Source organism: Tenrec ecaudatus, chromosome 14 (genome assembly GCF_050624435.1).
Source record: "Tenrec ecaudatus isolate mTenEca1 chromosome 14, mTenEca1.hap1, whole genome shotgun sequence".
NCBI lineage: Eukaryota > Metazoa > Chordata > Mammalia > Afrosoricida > Tenrecidae > Tenrec > Tenrec ecaudatus.
The window spans coordinates 109606209-109620194 of NC_134543.1; the positions used below are offsets into that span (position 1 = coordinate 109606209).

Consider the following 13986-nt stretch of genomic DNA (forward strand, 5'->3'; position numbering starts at 1 on the left):
TCTGTGTCTCCCCATCAAGAATATCTTGGTGGAGAGGAAAAACCTAGACTCGTTAGCACTTGGATTGCATTTTGTTCTTGAACCTGAGTTTAGGGACAGCCTCTTCTGTGAACTGGGTGTCTAAAGAACAGTGGAGCGAAGGGGAGGGTGAGAGGCAGGGGAGGGTGAGCACAAATGAGCAGGAAGGAACAAGGGAAAGTTGAAAAGTTGTAAGGACCTAGGAGGATACTAATCTATCTGAATGAGTAGGGAGCGGAGGAAGAACCCAGTTTGTCATGGAGGCAGTTTTAACAACCAACCAAGAGAAATGAACTTGGCCTAAGCCATGATTCCAAAAGTGACTTCCATGGATATCATGTCTCAGTCCTAAGAATATGTTTAATGAACCCAGAAAAAGCAAAAGATAAAAATAGGCAAACTTTCTGCTGGATGCGATTCTCCATCATCAGAGAAATGGGTGTCTACACAGAACAGAGGAGGAAAATGTTCAAATCCCTGAAAGTACTTCCTCCTTCACCCCCCACCCCTGTCTCCTTAACAACAGTGTGTGCTGGGTGAGTTTTCATTTTTCAGTAGGGAGCAGCGACGACACAAGGCCATTTCCATTTGGGAAAATCAAATCTCGCGAACTGGGAGATGAAAGGGGAAAACAAAAAATGCTGGTTTTGAGGTGTTTTACTGAAAAAGCAGATTCCAGAGCACAGAAAGTGGGAAGGGGCGAGATTGGCCTCAGGATCTGGCTTTTTTTCTTTTACTTTTTCTTTGTCGTGGTTGACTAGCTGAGGCCCCTTCCTTTGACCTCTCTTCCTCAAGGTCATGAGCATGGTCTCCGGGTTTGGCCCGCTCATCACTGCTGGGATCTTCTCGGCGACCCTCTCTTCAGCCCTGGCCTCCCTCGTCAGTGCACCCAAGGTCTTCCAGGTACGTCGGCCCCGCGGGCACAGGTTTCTCCCTGTGGCTGCTCCCGCCCACCATGGATCCCCCTGAAATGTTTACAGTGCATGGATGTGAATGATGGCTTTCCCCTCTTCTTCCCCATTAGGCTCTGTGCAAGGACAACATCTACAAAGCCCTGCAGTTCTTTGCAAAGGGATATGGGAAAAACAACGAGCCCCTGAGAGGATACTTCCTCACCTTCGTCATCGCCATGGCGTTCATTCTGATCGGTGCGTCGTTTCCTTGTTCTCTCCGATAGCCCGAGAAGCCGGAAAATCCACAGGCCTTGCCATTGACCTTGAGAAATGACCCGTTTTCTGTGTAATAGTCCACTTGGGAATATTGGAGTCTGTCTGGGAAGGAAATGAGAAATCCTTATGTGTAGAGTGCCTTTGAGGAACGTTAGACTTTGGACTTGAATCTCTTCTTTGAATTTGGGTGTTAGAAATCTGTCCTACCAGATGTAGATGAATCCATCCTAGGACCCTTGGAATGCCATCTAAGACCAAAATCCCCACCCCCCACCCCAGCTGCTGTACTCTCCTGGTCTAGCCACTGGCAGGGGAATCGAATTGACTATGGTAGTCTTTGATCCATTGATCAACTAGATCAAAATCACGCAGGTATTTGTCAAAGTGCAGATTTTTTTTCAGGCCCAACCCCAGAATTGTTGAGTCAGAAGCCTGGGGATAAGGACTCTGTATTTTTGCAAACTCTCAGAGATTTAGACAGACCAGTGTTTGATAGCTACTTCCCTGGTCTGTAATCTTGGCTCCCTCTCCCGGAGCCACATGGAAACAGCTTCCTAATCTCAGAGAGGCACATTCACCAGCTTTAGTCTGTCCATCTCGTACCCCTTCCTAAGGAGCCACCTCTCTCCAGTGAGCCTATCCAAAGGAAAGAAGCAGAGGGTGAAGGATAACCATCTCTACAGCCAGGCATAGAGAGCCTTCCTCAGCACAGGGGTGTCCATCGGCGAGGGCTTCTCTCCAGTGCACAATCTCGGGCCCTCCCATGGGCCCCTGAGAAGGAGGGGACCTGAGTGATGAGCCACGGTGACTACGACTCAAGGGTGAAGAGGGGAAAAGATGACTAAAATTGATAGACTGAAAAAAAAAGCTGAAACAAAGAGTGATACCTCAATTATACGATTTAACACTTAAAGTTACATTACCCTGTGCCCTCTTTTAACGATCAAATGGCCCAAATGTTAACATCTTCTATAAATTTTATATCTTCAACATTTATGCTATAAAATTTGATAAAAGGTGATAGCCTTAAAAATCATTCTCCAGTGAAAAAACAGGGGTTAGCTTCAGAGTACACTCTTTTAGCCATTGTTTGCCTCCGAGTCTCTGGATGCGTTTAGCTTCTCACGCAAAGGCTAGAGTTTTGGGTCTACCTGGAAAACACCTCAGAGGAAATGGCTGGTGAACTAGCCATGAGCAATCAACCACTGAAAACCCTATGGAACCCATTGGACCTTGACACAGGGAATTGACTGGGTGGCAACTGATCAGTTGTGCCTACTTCTTTGTTGGCATCCATGCTCTAGACTCCCACTCTGCCACCACCTGCCTTTTCCCTTGTGAAGTTGATAGCCGTCTCACTTTATGTCTCACTTTAAGTGGCTCTGTAAATGTCTTCTATCACGACGGGAGCAATCCAGCCGCGATTTGATCATGCTGGATAGGGAGCCAGGGTGGACACATCTTTTTGCCGAGCCAAGATAGGAAGAGCTCTTTAGAGATGTAGAAACAGATCGGGACGAGTCAGTCCTGAAAGTCAGAGAGAACGCAGAGAGATTTCCAACTGGAATTCTCTGGCCCACTGGCATTTGACGAATCTGCCTCCTTGCGGAGACGTTTGATGGTCCACATCCCAGGAAAGGGGCAGAGGATCTGGTGCCTCTCTCTCCCATCTGCTCACGCCCCCACCATCCTCTCTACTGTTACTGGACTTTTCCACAGGTAGAGCTTCTGATGGTGTGTTTGCTGATTTGGGATACTTGCTTTGCTTCTTACTTGATGCAATCCTGGCAAAGAATAAATTCTAGAATGAAGAAAAATCACTACTTCTTAAACATCGACAGATGCTAGCTATGGGTTCCATTTCCCAATAGAGCCACGCTGCCAAACGATCACAGCTGTCCAGCTGTGATTTCATCACTCACCCCGACATGCTCCCTTTTGCTTCTTCCACAGCGGAACTGAATACCATTGCTCCCATCATCTCCAACTTCTTCCTGGCCTCGTATGCTCTTATTAACTTCTCCTGCTTCCATGCCTCGTATGCCAAATCCCCAGGTAAGGTGACGTTCCAAAGCAAAATATGTCCAAACAAAGCAGGGCTCCCCGCAAAAATGAAATAAGATCATGTAAAGGGCTAAAGCTGTGTGTATCTGTTTCCCTTCTATCCCAGCGGGCAGCGTAATCCACTTTATTTTGGCGGGTTGGGGAATGACTTCTGAAACCGAAAAAGAATCATGTGAGCAATGGCCTTTTTGACCAACCGTAAAGTCAATTTTCTTCTGTGGCAATAAATTATTCATTGCGAGAGAAACCACATTTATTCCAGCAGTAGAAAAACACCACGATTTATTTCCAGGGCGAGAGTGACCACAGAAGTGGAATAAATGTATATATTTGAAACTTCCTTACTATCAATTTGTTTCCTGCCCATGGTCCAGCAGGGAAGGATGAGTATTTTCCATAAGGACCCGCCGAGTGTGGTCAGTGCAGATTCACGTCGGGCACTGTCACACTGATGCTAGTGACCCCGATGTCCTCCTCTAGCTGCAAGTCACAGCGGCTCTAAATGTCACGCCCAAAACCCTTGCTCTGCCTAGGCAGCCTGCCACTCTTCTTTGCTTTCTTGAGACAATAGACTTTTTTTCTGCCATCCCACCAGAATCGAGACGAATCGTTACTGACCTTCAGAAAGGGCTTCCCCATGATGATTGTAATCTAGGATGCGGACACATTTCATGACCTTTGGGACCAGCCACAAACTCAAACCTCCTTTGGAAAACCTGCTGCCAAGGAAAGAAAATATGGAGGGAAGGGGAACCTTTGTCTACCAAGGGCCACCATGAAGATGCCGAAATAAGTGAAGACTAATTCATTGTAATACTTCTTTCCTGGAGATGTTTTACTTTCTATTTGATTGTTGTTGTTTTTAAGCAGAACGCTCCAGTCAAAGAATACCTACCAATGCAATCACAGAAATATGTGCCTCTAATAGTGTGTTGTGGCCAGTTTTGAAGAAGGACATGAAATACAGAGATGGGAAAGAGTAAGAAGGAACAAGGGAAGGAAGGAGAGTGAGGGAGAGAGAGAGAGAGACACCAACCAAGAGAACACCCCACTTTCTTTCTGAGAGAGAGAGAACCCTGAAACTAAGGATATTTGCATTGACATTCTTGAAGTGCTATTTCCATCTTGTGGTCATTTAGGAAATTGCTCCTGAAGATGTTTAAACTGTTGTGTTTTGGCAACTCTTGTGTTTAGGATGTGCTTCACCCACAGCTCATATGACCCTAACCCCATAACCCACCAGCTTCTTCCATTGCAGAGAGCTAACAAAACAGGCACACCTCCATGCATGTCGGAACCATGGGGAATATTTTCAGGGTCAAATGCATACAATCATCATGCATTGGGCTTAAGAAGCCGTAAGTAGAAGAATGGCTACCCCCTTTCTCATATTTTACTACTTCTGAAAGGACAAGCCCTGTCTTCACAGGGTTATGGGGCTTTGTCTGCTCCGTGGGACAAATAAGACCTTTTTGGTCTTACCTTCTCTTTGTTGAACCACCAATCAGTTCCTCCTTCCCACCTGCTGGATTCTACCCTTTCCATCCCACCTGCCTTCTTTAACTCGTGACGACTCTTGAGGTTTGGTGCTTTAGGAAGACCATGAGTGGGTATTTGTGGAATATGGGGGTGGGGGCGTCAGTTCATGAGCGGCATGTTTTCTAGATAATTCATGTTTTCTAAATGTCCCTTCAAAACAGAAACCAGGAACCCAAGGTCCCAGGAAAAACTACTGGGGTTAGTCACTTGACCTAAACGTTTGTATCCTCCATACCTGGAAACCAAAGACCCACTGCCTGCAGCAGTGTGCTCGCAATGGTCTAGAACTGTGTCTTGTAGACATAATGATGCATTTTTTAACTTCCAGGATGGAGACCTGCCTATGGAATTTACAACATGTGGGTATCTCTTTTTGGAGCCGTTTTGTGCTGCGCGGTCATGTTTGTCATCAACTGGTGGGCAGCTGTCATCACTTACGTCATCGAGTTCTTCCTCTACATCTATGTGACGTATAAGAAGCCAGGTAAGATAGGGAAAAGGGCTGTGCGGTTGTTTTCCAAAGCACTCTCTAACAGTACATCACTCAGCTAATGTTGTTCACGGAGGGTATTCATGCTATCATGACATCTAATAACAGCAAGAGTGTAGCTTGTTGCACACCGATATGTACACAGGGTGTGAACTCATTTAACCTTCGTAAGGATGCTGTAGATCAGATATCATTCGTCCCATTCTTTGGATTAAAAAAATGGGGTGCCAAGAGTTAATCAATTGCCAAAGTAACAGAATGTAATGGAGCTGATCTTTTCACCAGTGTACAAGGGAGCTTCAAAAAGTTCATGGAAATATTTTATTATCTTCCACTTGCATTTTCCCATGAATTTTTGAAGTCCACTCAAAAGGCAGCAAACCCTATAAATCTCCCCTGATCCTCTCTTCTGCCTTTAGTGTGCTGATGAACAAGATGCAGGCCCTGTCCACGTGGAGTTCACAGATTCATGTCTGACAATTAATTATAATCCAATGTAATAAGTACTGGGATTGTGACATGAACCAAATCTTGAAAACCAGGTAAAAAATGGTTAACGCTGACTAGAATTTTCCAGTTAAACATGCTGGCTTACGGGATGTGTCCGGAGGGTCAGGAATAGAGTGTATCATGATCATATTTGGTGAACATGTGAAAAAGCAACTCTTTTACTTAGGTTTTTTTTTTCTTTAAAGATAATTAGGGATTAATTGGACCAAGTCAGGAAAGGATATTCTCGGGCCTAAAATATCATTTCCTGATTCTGTCCAATTAATCCTTTCCTGATTCAGCCTAGAATCAAAGCAGGATAAGCATGCATGAAGTCAAAAAAGCACATGAGTACATGACATCATGACATACTTGGGAAACATCCAGGCCTTTAGCCTTGATGGAGTTCTTGTGTCCAGGGGGAAAGGGAGACAGGTAAGCCAGTGGGGTGGGGAGCACGGCAGTTGGGGGCCAGATGATTGAGAAACTTACATGTCATACGAACAAATCGGAAAGGTACAAATGTCTGTAGCTGACTACTAACCTACAGGTTGGAGGTTCTGATGGTCCAGCCCGAATCACAGAAGAAAAGGCCTGGCAACCTGCTTCCTTCAGATTACAGTCAAGAACACCCGAGGCAGCAGTTCTGCTGTGTTACTTAGTCAGCATCGTCTCAAAGATGACAGCAGGAGCAACCACAGAGAAGCTGAGGATTAGTTAGGGAACGACTAGACTTGGCCATCGGTTATTCAATGGGAGACATCCACTTGGATCTGAACTTTGCATGTTAGCTTTGGAGCCAGGGAGAAGGATGTACTCTAACAGAGAGAGGCAAACAGAGAAAGATCACAGTATACTTCTGATGGGCCCAGTCTCACACCCTGCTTCCCTTTCCCCTGACTCTATGAGGCTCAAGTCTTCCACTTACAAAATAGAGATAGCAAGAGCTACTGGTAGTGCTGTGTTTGCTTCGGTTTGCTTTATTTTCATTCATATATATATATATATATATATATATATATATATATATATAAAATTTGCATGGAATTCCTCAGTGGGGCAAATGTTTAACATGCTCAGCTGCTAACCAAAAGGTCAGAGGTTCAAGTCCATCCAGAGGTGCCATGGAAGAAAGGCCTGGAGATCTACTTCTGCCAAATAAGTCACTGGAAAAGCTAACTTGGCAGCGGCTTAAAATCAAAATTACATGCAGAGAAAATGTGTCCAATAAGTACAGGTTATACATTTTGACCCACCTTTACTGCCTTTTAACCACCCCGAAACCACCTTTAGAACACCGCTGTCTTAGCCAGAAGCCCTTTATCCCCCTTTATAGTCAGTCTCTTCCCCGTGACCCTGGCCCTGTCAATCACTTTTCTGATTTTTATCCCTCTAACACTGCCTTTTCCAAGATCTCCTGCATAGAAAACCACACAAGGTTTAGCCTTTGTGACTGCCTTTCTCAGTTAAAAGTTCATTTTCATTGCTGAGTTGTCTTCCATTGTAAGAATATATTTTAAAAATTAATATCTTCACCCGCTGAAGGACATTTGGGTCACTCCCAGTTCCTGGTGATGGTACACAAAGCCGCAGTAAACATTCGCCTACAGGACTTTGGGTAGACCCAGTCCTTATTTCTGAGTGTGTTAGGGGCCCTCAAAACATTTATGGAAAATCCCATGATCTTTTCATTCCAATTTTCCAGAGACTCTTTTTGAAGCTCCCGCCCACGACACTGCCGAACCTTTCCCCAAGTCCGCAGTGCCAGTTTGCACTTCCTCCAGCCAGGGACAAGGCACTCCGATTGCTCCACTTTCTTGTCAAAACTTTATGTCACTCTCAGCTTGCTTCTTTGTTCTTAGACCTATTGATGTATGTGCAGTGCCATCTCATTCTAGTTTTCATTAGTGACTAATGATGCTGACCATTTGATTGATCTTTTATGGTGAAGCATCTGCTAAAATTGCCCATTGAAAATGTTAAGTTGTTTTGTTTTCTCACTGCTGAGTTGTGAGCGTTCTTTACACATTGTAGACAAATCTGTTAGCATATATGTGCTCTGCAAATATTTTCTCACAAGCAGTGGCTTGCCTTTTCGTTTACTTTATAGTTTATTTTTAAAGAGCAGAATATTTAATTTTGATAAAGTCATATTTATCCATTTTTTTCCTTTGTAATAGGGCTTTCTGTGTCTTGTATAAAATCTCTCCCTGCTATCTAAGGTCACTAAGATTTTTCTCCTGTTTATTCTAGAAGCTTGAGTGACTTAGGCTTTACACTTAGGATGAAGAATTATTTTTAGAATATGGTGTAATGGATGACATGTGGTTCATTTCTGACAAACCCGGTTGACTAGTCAGGATTGTATAAGAATAAAATGATCTACAGCACACTAAAGGCCTGGTTCATAAGCCACACTTAATTAGTATGAACCTTGTGTATCTACAGAAATTACCCCTTTTCTGAAAAAAAAATCATGGAGAATATGTTGGTTCTGTCTATTCTTCAGGGTGGATGTGCACTTGATTAACAGGAGCTTTCTCCTTAAATCCTTAATTGGTAAAAACAAACAAACAACCAAAAAAACGAGAACTGTGGTATTTACGTTCTTTATTATGAAGATTATTCCGAAAAGATCAAACGGATATGCTTCCTCCAGGACCTTGACTGTTTTCCCAGACACGCTGAGCTATGCTCACCCTGAATATGAAGACGTATATGTACTTCGGTCTATGCAGAAGTGCCTCCATTCTTTTCAACTTGAGAATCGGTGAAAAGCATTTGCAGTTATTCGTGGGCAGACCCACTCCCCAATGCCATGGGCTTGCTGGGTGATCATCCAACGGCCTCTCCAACCAAGCAAGATTTCGAGGGCTCTAGTTTTACAGTCTGTGATGTAGCTGGAGAGAAGCCTCCTTCATAAGGACTCACAGTGTTTTCTAGGAAACACTGCGGCCTGTTTTCGCTAATCCGGGCTCTCGTCCACCAAGGCCACAGTCAGGGACATTCAGAGAAGGGAATGACTTGAAAACAGTTCTTGAAGGTGTCCCACGGAAAAGGTCGATGCTTTTTTAATGTCAGTTGCCTCTCCCATCCGCAGATGTGAACTGGGGCTCGTCTACCCAGGCACTTTCCTATGTGAGCGCTTTAGACAATGCTCTGGAACTCACCACGGTGGAAGATCACGTGAAAAATTTCAGGTAAGGTTCCCCTCTCGGGCAATCTGGCGATGCGCATGATAGAGGTAGCTGCCCTGTAGGGGAGACAAATACACTAGAGCAGTTCCGAACCTTATGGATACATCCTAAAACAACAACAGTCATATGAATCTGCCACAGTTTGTACGACAACACTTCCGGTTTCTTCCTCCCACTTGAGCTGTGCCAAGCTCCATCTGTGAACTCTCATCCTGCCAGGTGTCACCTCCGGGGCAGGGAAGGAGAAGAGTGAGTGGCCTGTTGACTTCAGATGCACACACACACACACACATTCAGCTTAAGGCTTTGTGCCTTACTGAATTCTTTGAGCAGAGGTAACACTTGACTCACTCCTCTAGTTCTATCTTAATAGAATGGACTCTCAAAAGATAAGTAAGAATGTTAAATATATATATATTGATCCTGCAAGTACCATTTAGAAAGGACAGGTTGGGCGGGGAATTTGGGAGAGTGGAGAGTCTAGAGACGGATCAATAATGACCAATGATCATGAGGATGGCAGAGGCCCGAGCAACATGTCGTCTTGTTGTTTCTAAGGTCACTGTGACTTGGAGTTGACTTAACAGCAGCTCGCAAAAAGCTGTTTCGATGGGAAAAATGATAGGCGGGTCCCAAGACCAGCTTTGTCGTTCTTCATCCATCCGTTTAGTGCCAATGAAGTCACCAAGAGAGCAAGAAGAGTGGACAAGAGGGTTCAAAAATTGTGGTGGGAAAACCTGAGAACTAATGAGGAGAACAGTTGTCCCGTTTCACCAGACCTTTCAGACCTGACCTTGTACCTGCCATATGTTTGGGGGTGGTTCTGGGCTCACACACTTCTTGCTGATGATCAATGCTCACACCTGCTTCTCTGCATCCCCAGGCCCCAGTGCATCGTCTTAACAGGGGGACCCATGACAAGACCAGCTCTCTTGGACATAACTCACGCCTTTACCAAGAACAGTGGCCTTTGTATCTGCTGTGAAGTCTTTGTGGTAAGAATTCCTTCACGCCTGGAAAGGGTTTTCTTCTCCCTGCTCCCCTTGAGCAAAATCAGCTTGTGGTTTTGAGCTGCCAGTCAGCTCCCAACGTATGATGAACCCATGTACATGCATGGAGAGGAGAATGGCAAGGCAGTTTGAACTAGAGCGTTCTTCTTGATTCAAAAAGCGAGGGCCCGTGATCCTGAATGTAAATGGGTGGATGGAATGTGTTTCGGATTTCATAGGAGACCAACTAAAAGTGATAGATATTTCCAAATGATGGTCCATGAGTCAAGCGAAAGAGAGCAGGCTCAGACATAAAATGAGGGCATTTGGGGTGGTAATTGCCCACAGAAATATAAAAGGATGGAATGAGCAGGAGAGAGAGCTATTATAGAGATTAACTGATGAAGAGAGAAGCAGACGTAATGGCCTTAGATGACAGCACATAGAATTTAGATTAAATATCTCAATAAACTTAATGACACTATGACTATCTGGGGAATTACGCCAAGTTTTCCATGCCGTAGATAAACATTCAAAGCTCAGTACGTTCCTTTTGTTTGGGAAGTACGTGGTGGACTAAAAATAACTTACTAGTGCGTTCCTAAGAGGTATTCAAAGCAGGTGTTGAAAATGTCGCCACAAGGATTGACCAATGCCTAACGAGTAGAGAATGTATCAAGTGTAACACCATAATTAAGTCTCTGTCCTCACCAGCCCACTTCTACTTTCTTTTGTCATAACACATGTATGCAACACACACACACACACACACACACACATCCTACTCCAATTCCTCAACTACTTCAATACAGTTTTACAGAATTTATCTATTCTTCAAAGCATTTCCCTGCTGTCTTCTTATATCATCCACGTGGAACCCACGGAGGAAGAAATAAACAGAAAAATCTTGCTCTCATTGTACAAAGTGGAAGCATACAAAGTGAGATTCAGGAAAATTCAATTATTACACGGGGTCGTGTGACAAGAAAGTGACTGAGTCAGAATTTCAACCTACAGTAGGTAGGTCACTTGACTGGACTGTGCATTGCATTATGGGGAGAAAGCTTTGGCAGACCCATGTCCTTGAGAGCACTGTGAGAGGCAGCTTGTGGCTTTGAGCTGCCAGTCAGCCCCCAACGCATGGTGAACCAATGTACAACTGAACAAACCCCTTGCCAGCCCTCTGATCCATTTTAGATTGGACTGCTGTGATTCATAGGCTTGCTTTGTTTGTTCTTTTTAATTTAAAAAGACATTTATTAAGTCTTAACAGGAAGAGACCAGCCAAAATACATACCCGGATTAGGGAAACCATTAGCACATAATCATAATGACATCCAAGGCTTTTCTGAGATCTGGAGACATGAAAAGGACATGGGAGGGGGCAGAGACTGTCACAAAAACGTGATTGGTGGCAGATCAATACAGCACAATTCCAGGGAGATGACAAAAGTGAAGCCAGGATTGTGATTGAGATGTGTACATTATGGTGCACTGAAGAGCTTAGAAGATTGGTTCACAGCTCACCTACCAAGGCAGTCAGGATGTGACTCATGGACCACTAGACCCTAGCACCCCAATTTCCACGAAGGGCACAGCCAGGCGAGTCCCAAGAATGCCCCTCTTCTCCTCAGGCCAGCAATCCATGATCTTAATGCACTTAAGGCAAAGTGATTCGCTCTTCTCATTAATAGCCAGAAGGAATTTCACTGAGGCTGAATTTATGCAGAGACTCATAAATGGATTGGGGGCTTCTATTGTAAACTGTAGCTTTCTGCAAACTCAGTCCTCAGAAATTTAAACGGTAATACATACCACAAATACTCATTAGCACAATGAATTTAAAATCATGCTGACCCCTACTGGTGTTCCCTGTAGCTAAGGTAAGTGATTGGTCACAATCCTATCTTGTGCATTTCTATCTTGCAGTTCTTAAAAGGTTTTTTAAAATATATATTCTAATGGTTTTATTGGCATATAACTCATATCATACAATTCAATAGTTCGATCACATCAAGAAGAGTGGATCAATCATCACCAAGATCAGTTTTAGAACATTTTCTTCATTCTTGTCCTCTTCATCATTAGCTCACCATTCTACCCCACCCCCAATCACTCATGCCATACCCCCAAGGACCATTAGTTTGGGTACTGTCTCTTTAGATTTACCTGTGCTGGATTTTATTAGCTGATTTTTGGAAGTAGATCACCAGACTTTTTCTTCTAGTCTACACTAGTCTAGAAACTCTGTTGAAACCTATTTAGCATCATAGCAACATCCATGACAGATCGGTGATGACCACGCATAAGTATGACCAGAAAGTAAAACCAGGTCTCTTGCATGGATGCCAAGAATTCTACCTGTGAACCACCAATTTTCACTCTCGCACTAAGCATCTCTCTCTAACATCTTCCAGCACTTACCAAGAAGCCGGGATGATTGAAAGGCACAGGAGCTTGGGGAGAGCCAACTGTACCATAATGCAGGGGGTTAATTTGCACATGTCATCATGATGAACATTAGCATCCTTTCCACTTGGCAATCCTCCAGTGAAGTGTGTTGGATATATTTTCTCTCCTCTCAGTGCTTATATGATAGTAACACAAACAATATAACTAAATATAATTATCTGATAAGGGGCAAAGAAAATCCCACGGACTATATAAGATTGACAGGCTAAGTAATGACCAACTGTGACTCTAGAGGATTTTTATAAAATCTTATCAAGCACCTTGCTCCCACATTATCAACTTTGATGGCCTGGATAACTGGATTTCATTTTGGCCAATATAATATAGGCCAATATAGGAGTCAGTTTTGATAGAATAAGCAGTTTGGGGTGTTTTTCTTCTTGAGCAATTTAGAGAAAACTTAGTTTAGCTGGCAATAAAAAAATCTTTAGGACAGGCAAAATAAACTGAGAATATAAACAGTCATATATTGGCAAGGGAGGAAAAACTTCTATAGAGACTAGAGATACAGCTTTTAATTAACCCTTTGCTGCTTTAACTAATAAAATGATGAGATTCTAGAATAGCGTTTCATTTGAAATCGGTTCTTAAGTCTGAACCTCCCATGGTTCTGGTGGTTTGACATGTCCATTGCCCCCGCCCCCCTTAGATGAATTCCTATGCTGGACTCTCTGTAGTGTCCAAGAGTCGCATGTGTAGGGGCCAGCAATTCTCTGGGGGACGAAAAGAGCCCCTTCATTAACTAATGACATTAACTGATGACATTCTGGTTGATTTTTTTCCATGCGATCCTGCTGCTACAGATGCTGTCAGCATCTCAGGATCCAGGCTCAGGCATCAATCATCGCTGCAAAGGAACAGATGGACAGGGAGGGGAGGGGAGTCCAGCTACCATTAGAAAATTATTTTCAAAAGCATAGTGGGGGATCGCTAATGAGGCCAGCCTTGTGGGAAATTGTGAGACATCAGTGGTGTTGTTAAGAGAAAGGAGGTGATGTTCACCTTATTTCTAGGAAGCTGTTGCCTTTTGAGACAGAGGTTTAACGTTGCTGTGATGCTGGAAGATATGTCACTGGGATTTCACGTATCAGCAGGTTCAGCAGAGGTGGGCATGTTTCAGCGGAGACTCCAGACTAAGACAGGCATCTTCTGAAGAGGCAGCTTCAGAGAACCGTGTGGATAGCAGGGAGAGACTGCTATTGTGCCAGAGGATGAAGTCCTCCACCTGGAAGGATTTCAAAGTAAAACTGAGGAAGAACTGTCTGCTCAAGTAGCACCAACCTTAATACAGGGGATGGAACAGAGCTTTGGGGACCGTCGTTTGCTGACGTGCCTGACTCAAATGAGATGAAGTAAAACACAGATCATGGCCCACAAAACTGCTAAAGCTGAAACGAAGAGACTGATTCTTTTCACTGGACTTCAAACTCTCACTCAGGCCAATTCTGCTACCCAACTCACTGGAGAATAAATATTCCTACCTATCCTTTTATCCCCCCCCCACCTAGTTATTCTAAAACAATTGTAGAAAATATTCCTAAGTATCCGGCCTAAATATT

The 13986-nt window shown here is 43.9% G+C and overlaps 1 protein-coding gene across 3 annotated transcripts in view; it reads left to right on the plus strand.

Moving 5' to 3' along the window:
• SLC12A1 (solute carrier family 12 member 1) overlaps positions 1 to 13986 on the plus strand; it is a 99630-nt gene that overhangs the window by 38844 nt on the left and 46800 nt on the right. For all 3 annotated transcript variants that reach the window (XM_075530687.1, XM_075530685.1, XM_075530686.1), the window contains exons 11-16: positions 814 to 921; positions 1043 to 1166; positions 3141 to 3242; positions 5119 to 5274; positions 8870 to 8969; positions 9850 to 9961. In XM_075530687.1, coding sequence (XP_075386802.1) covers positions 814 to 921; positions 1043 to 1166; positions 3141 to 3242; positions 5119 to 5274; positions 8870 to 8969; positions 9850 to 9961 — 702 coding nt within the window. The remainder of the gene's footprint in view (positions 1 to 813; positions 922 to 1042; positions 1167 to 3140; positions 3243 to 5118; positions 5275 to 8869; positions 8970 to 9849; positions 9962 to 13986) is intronic.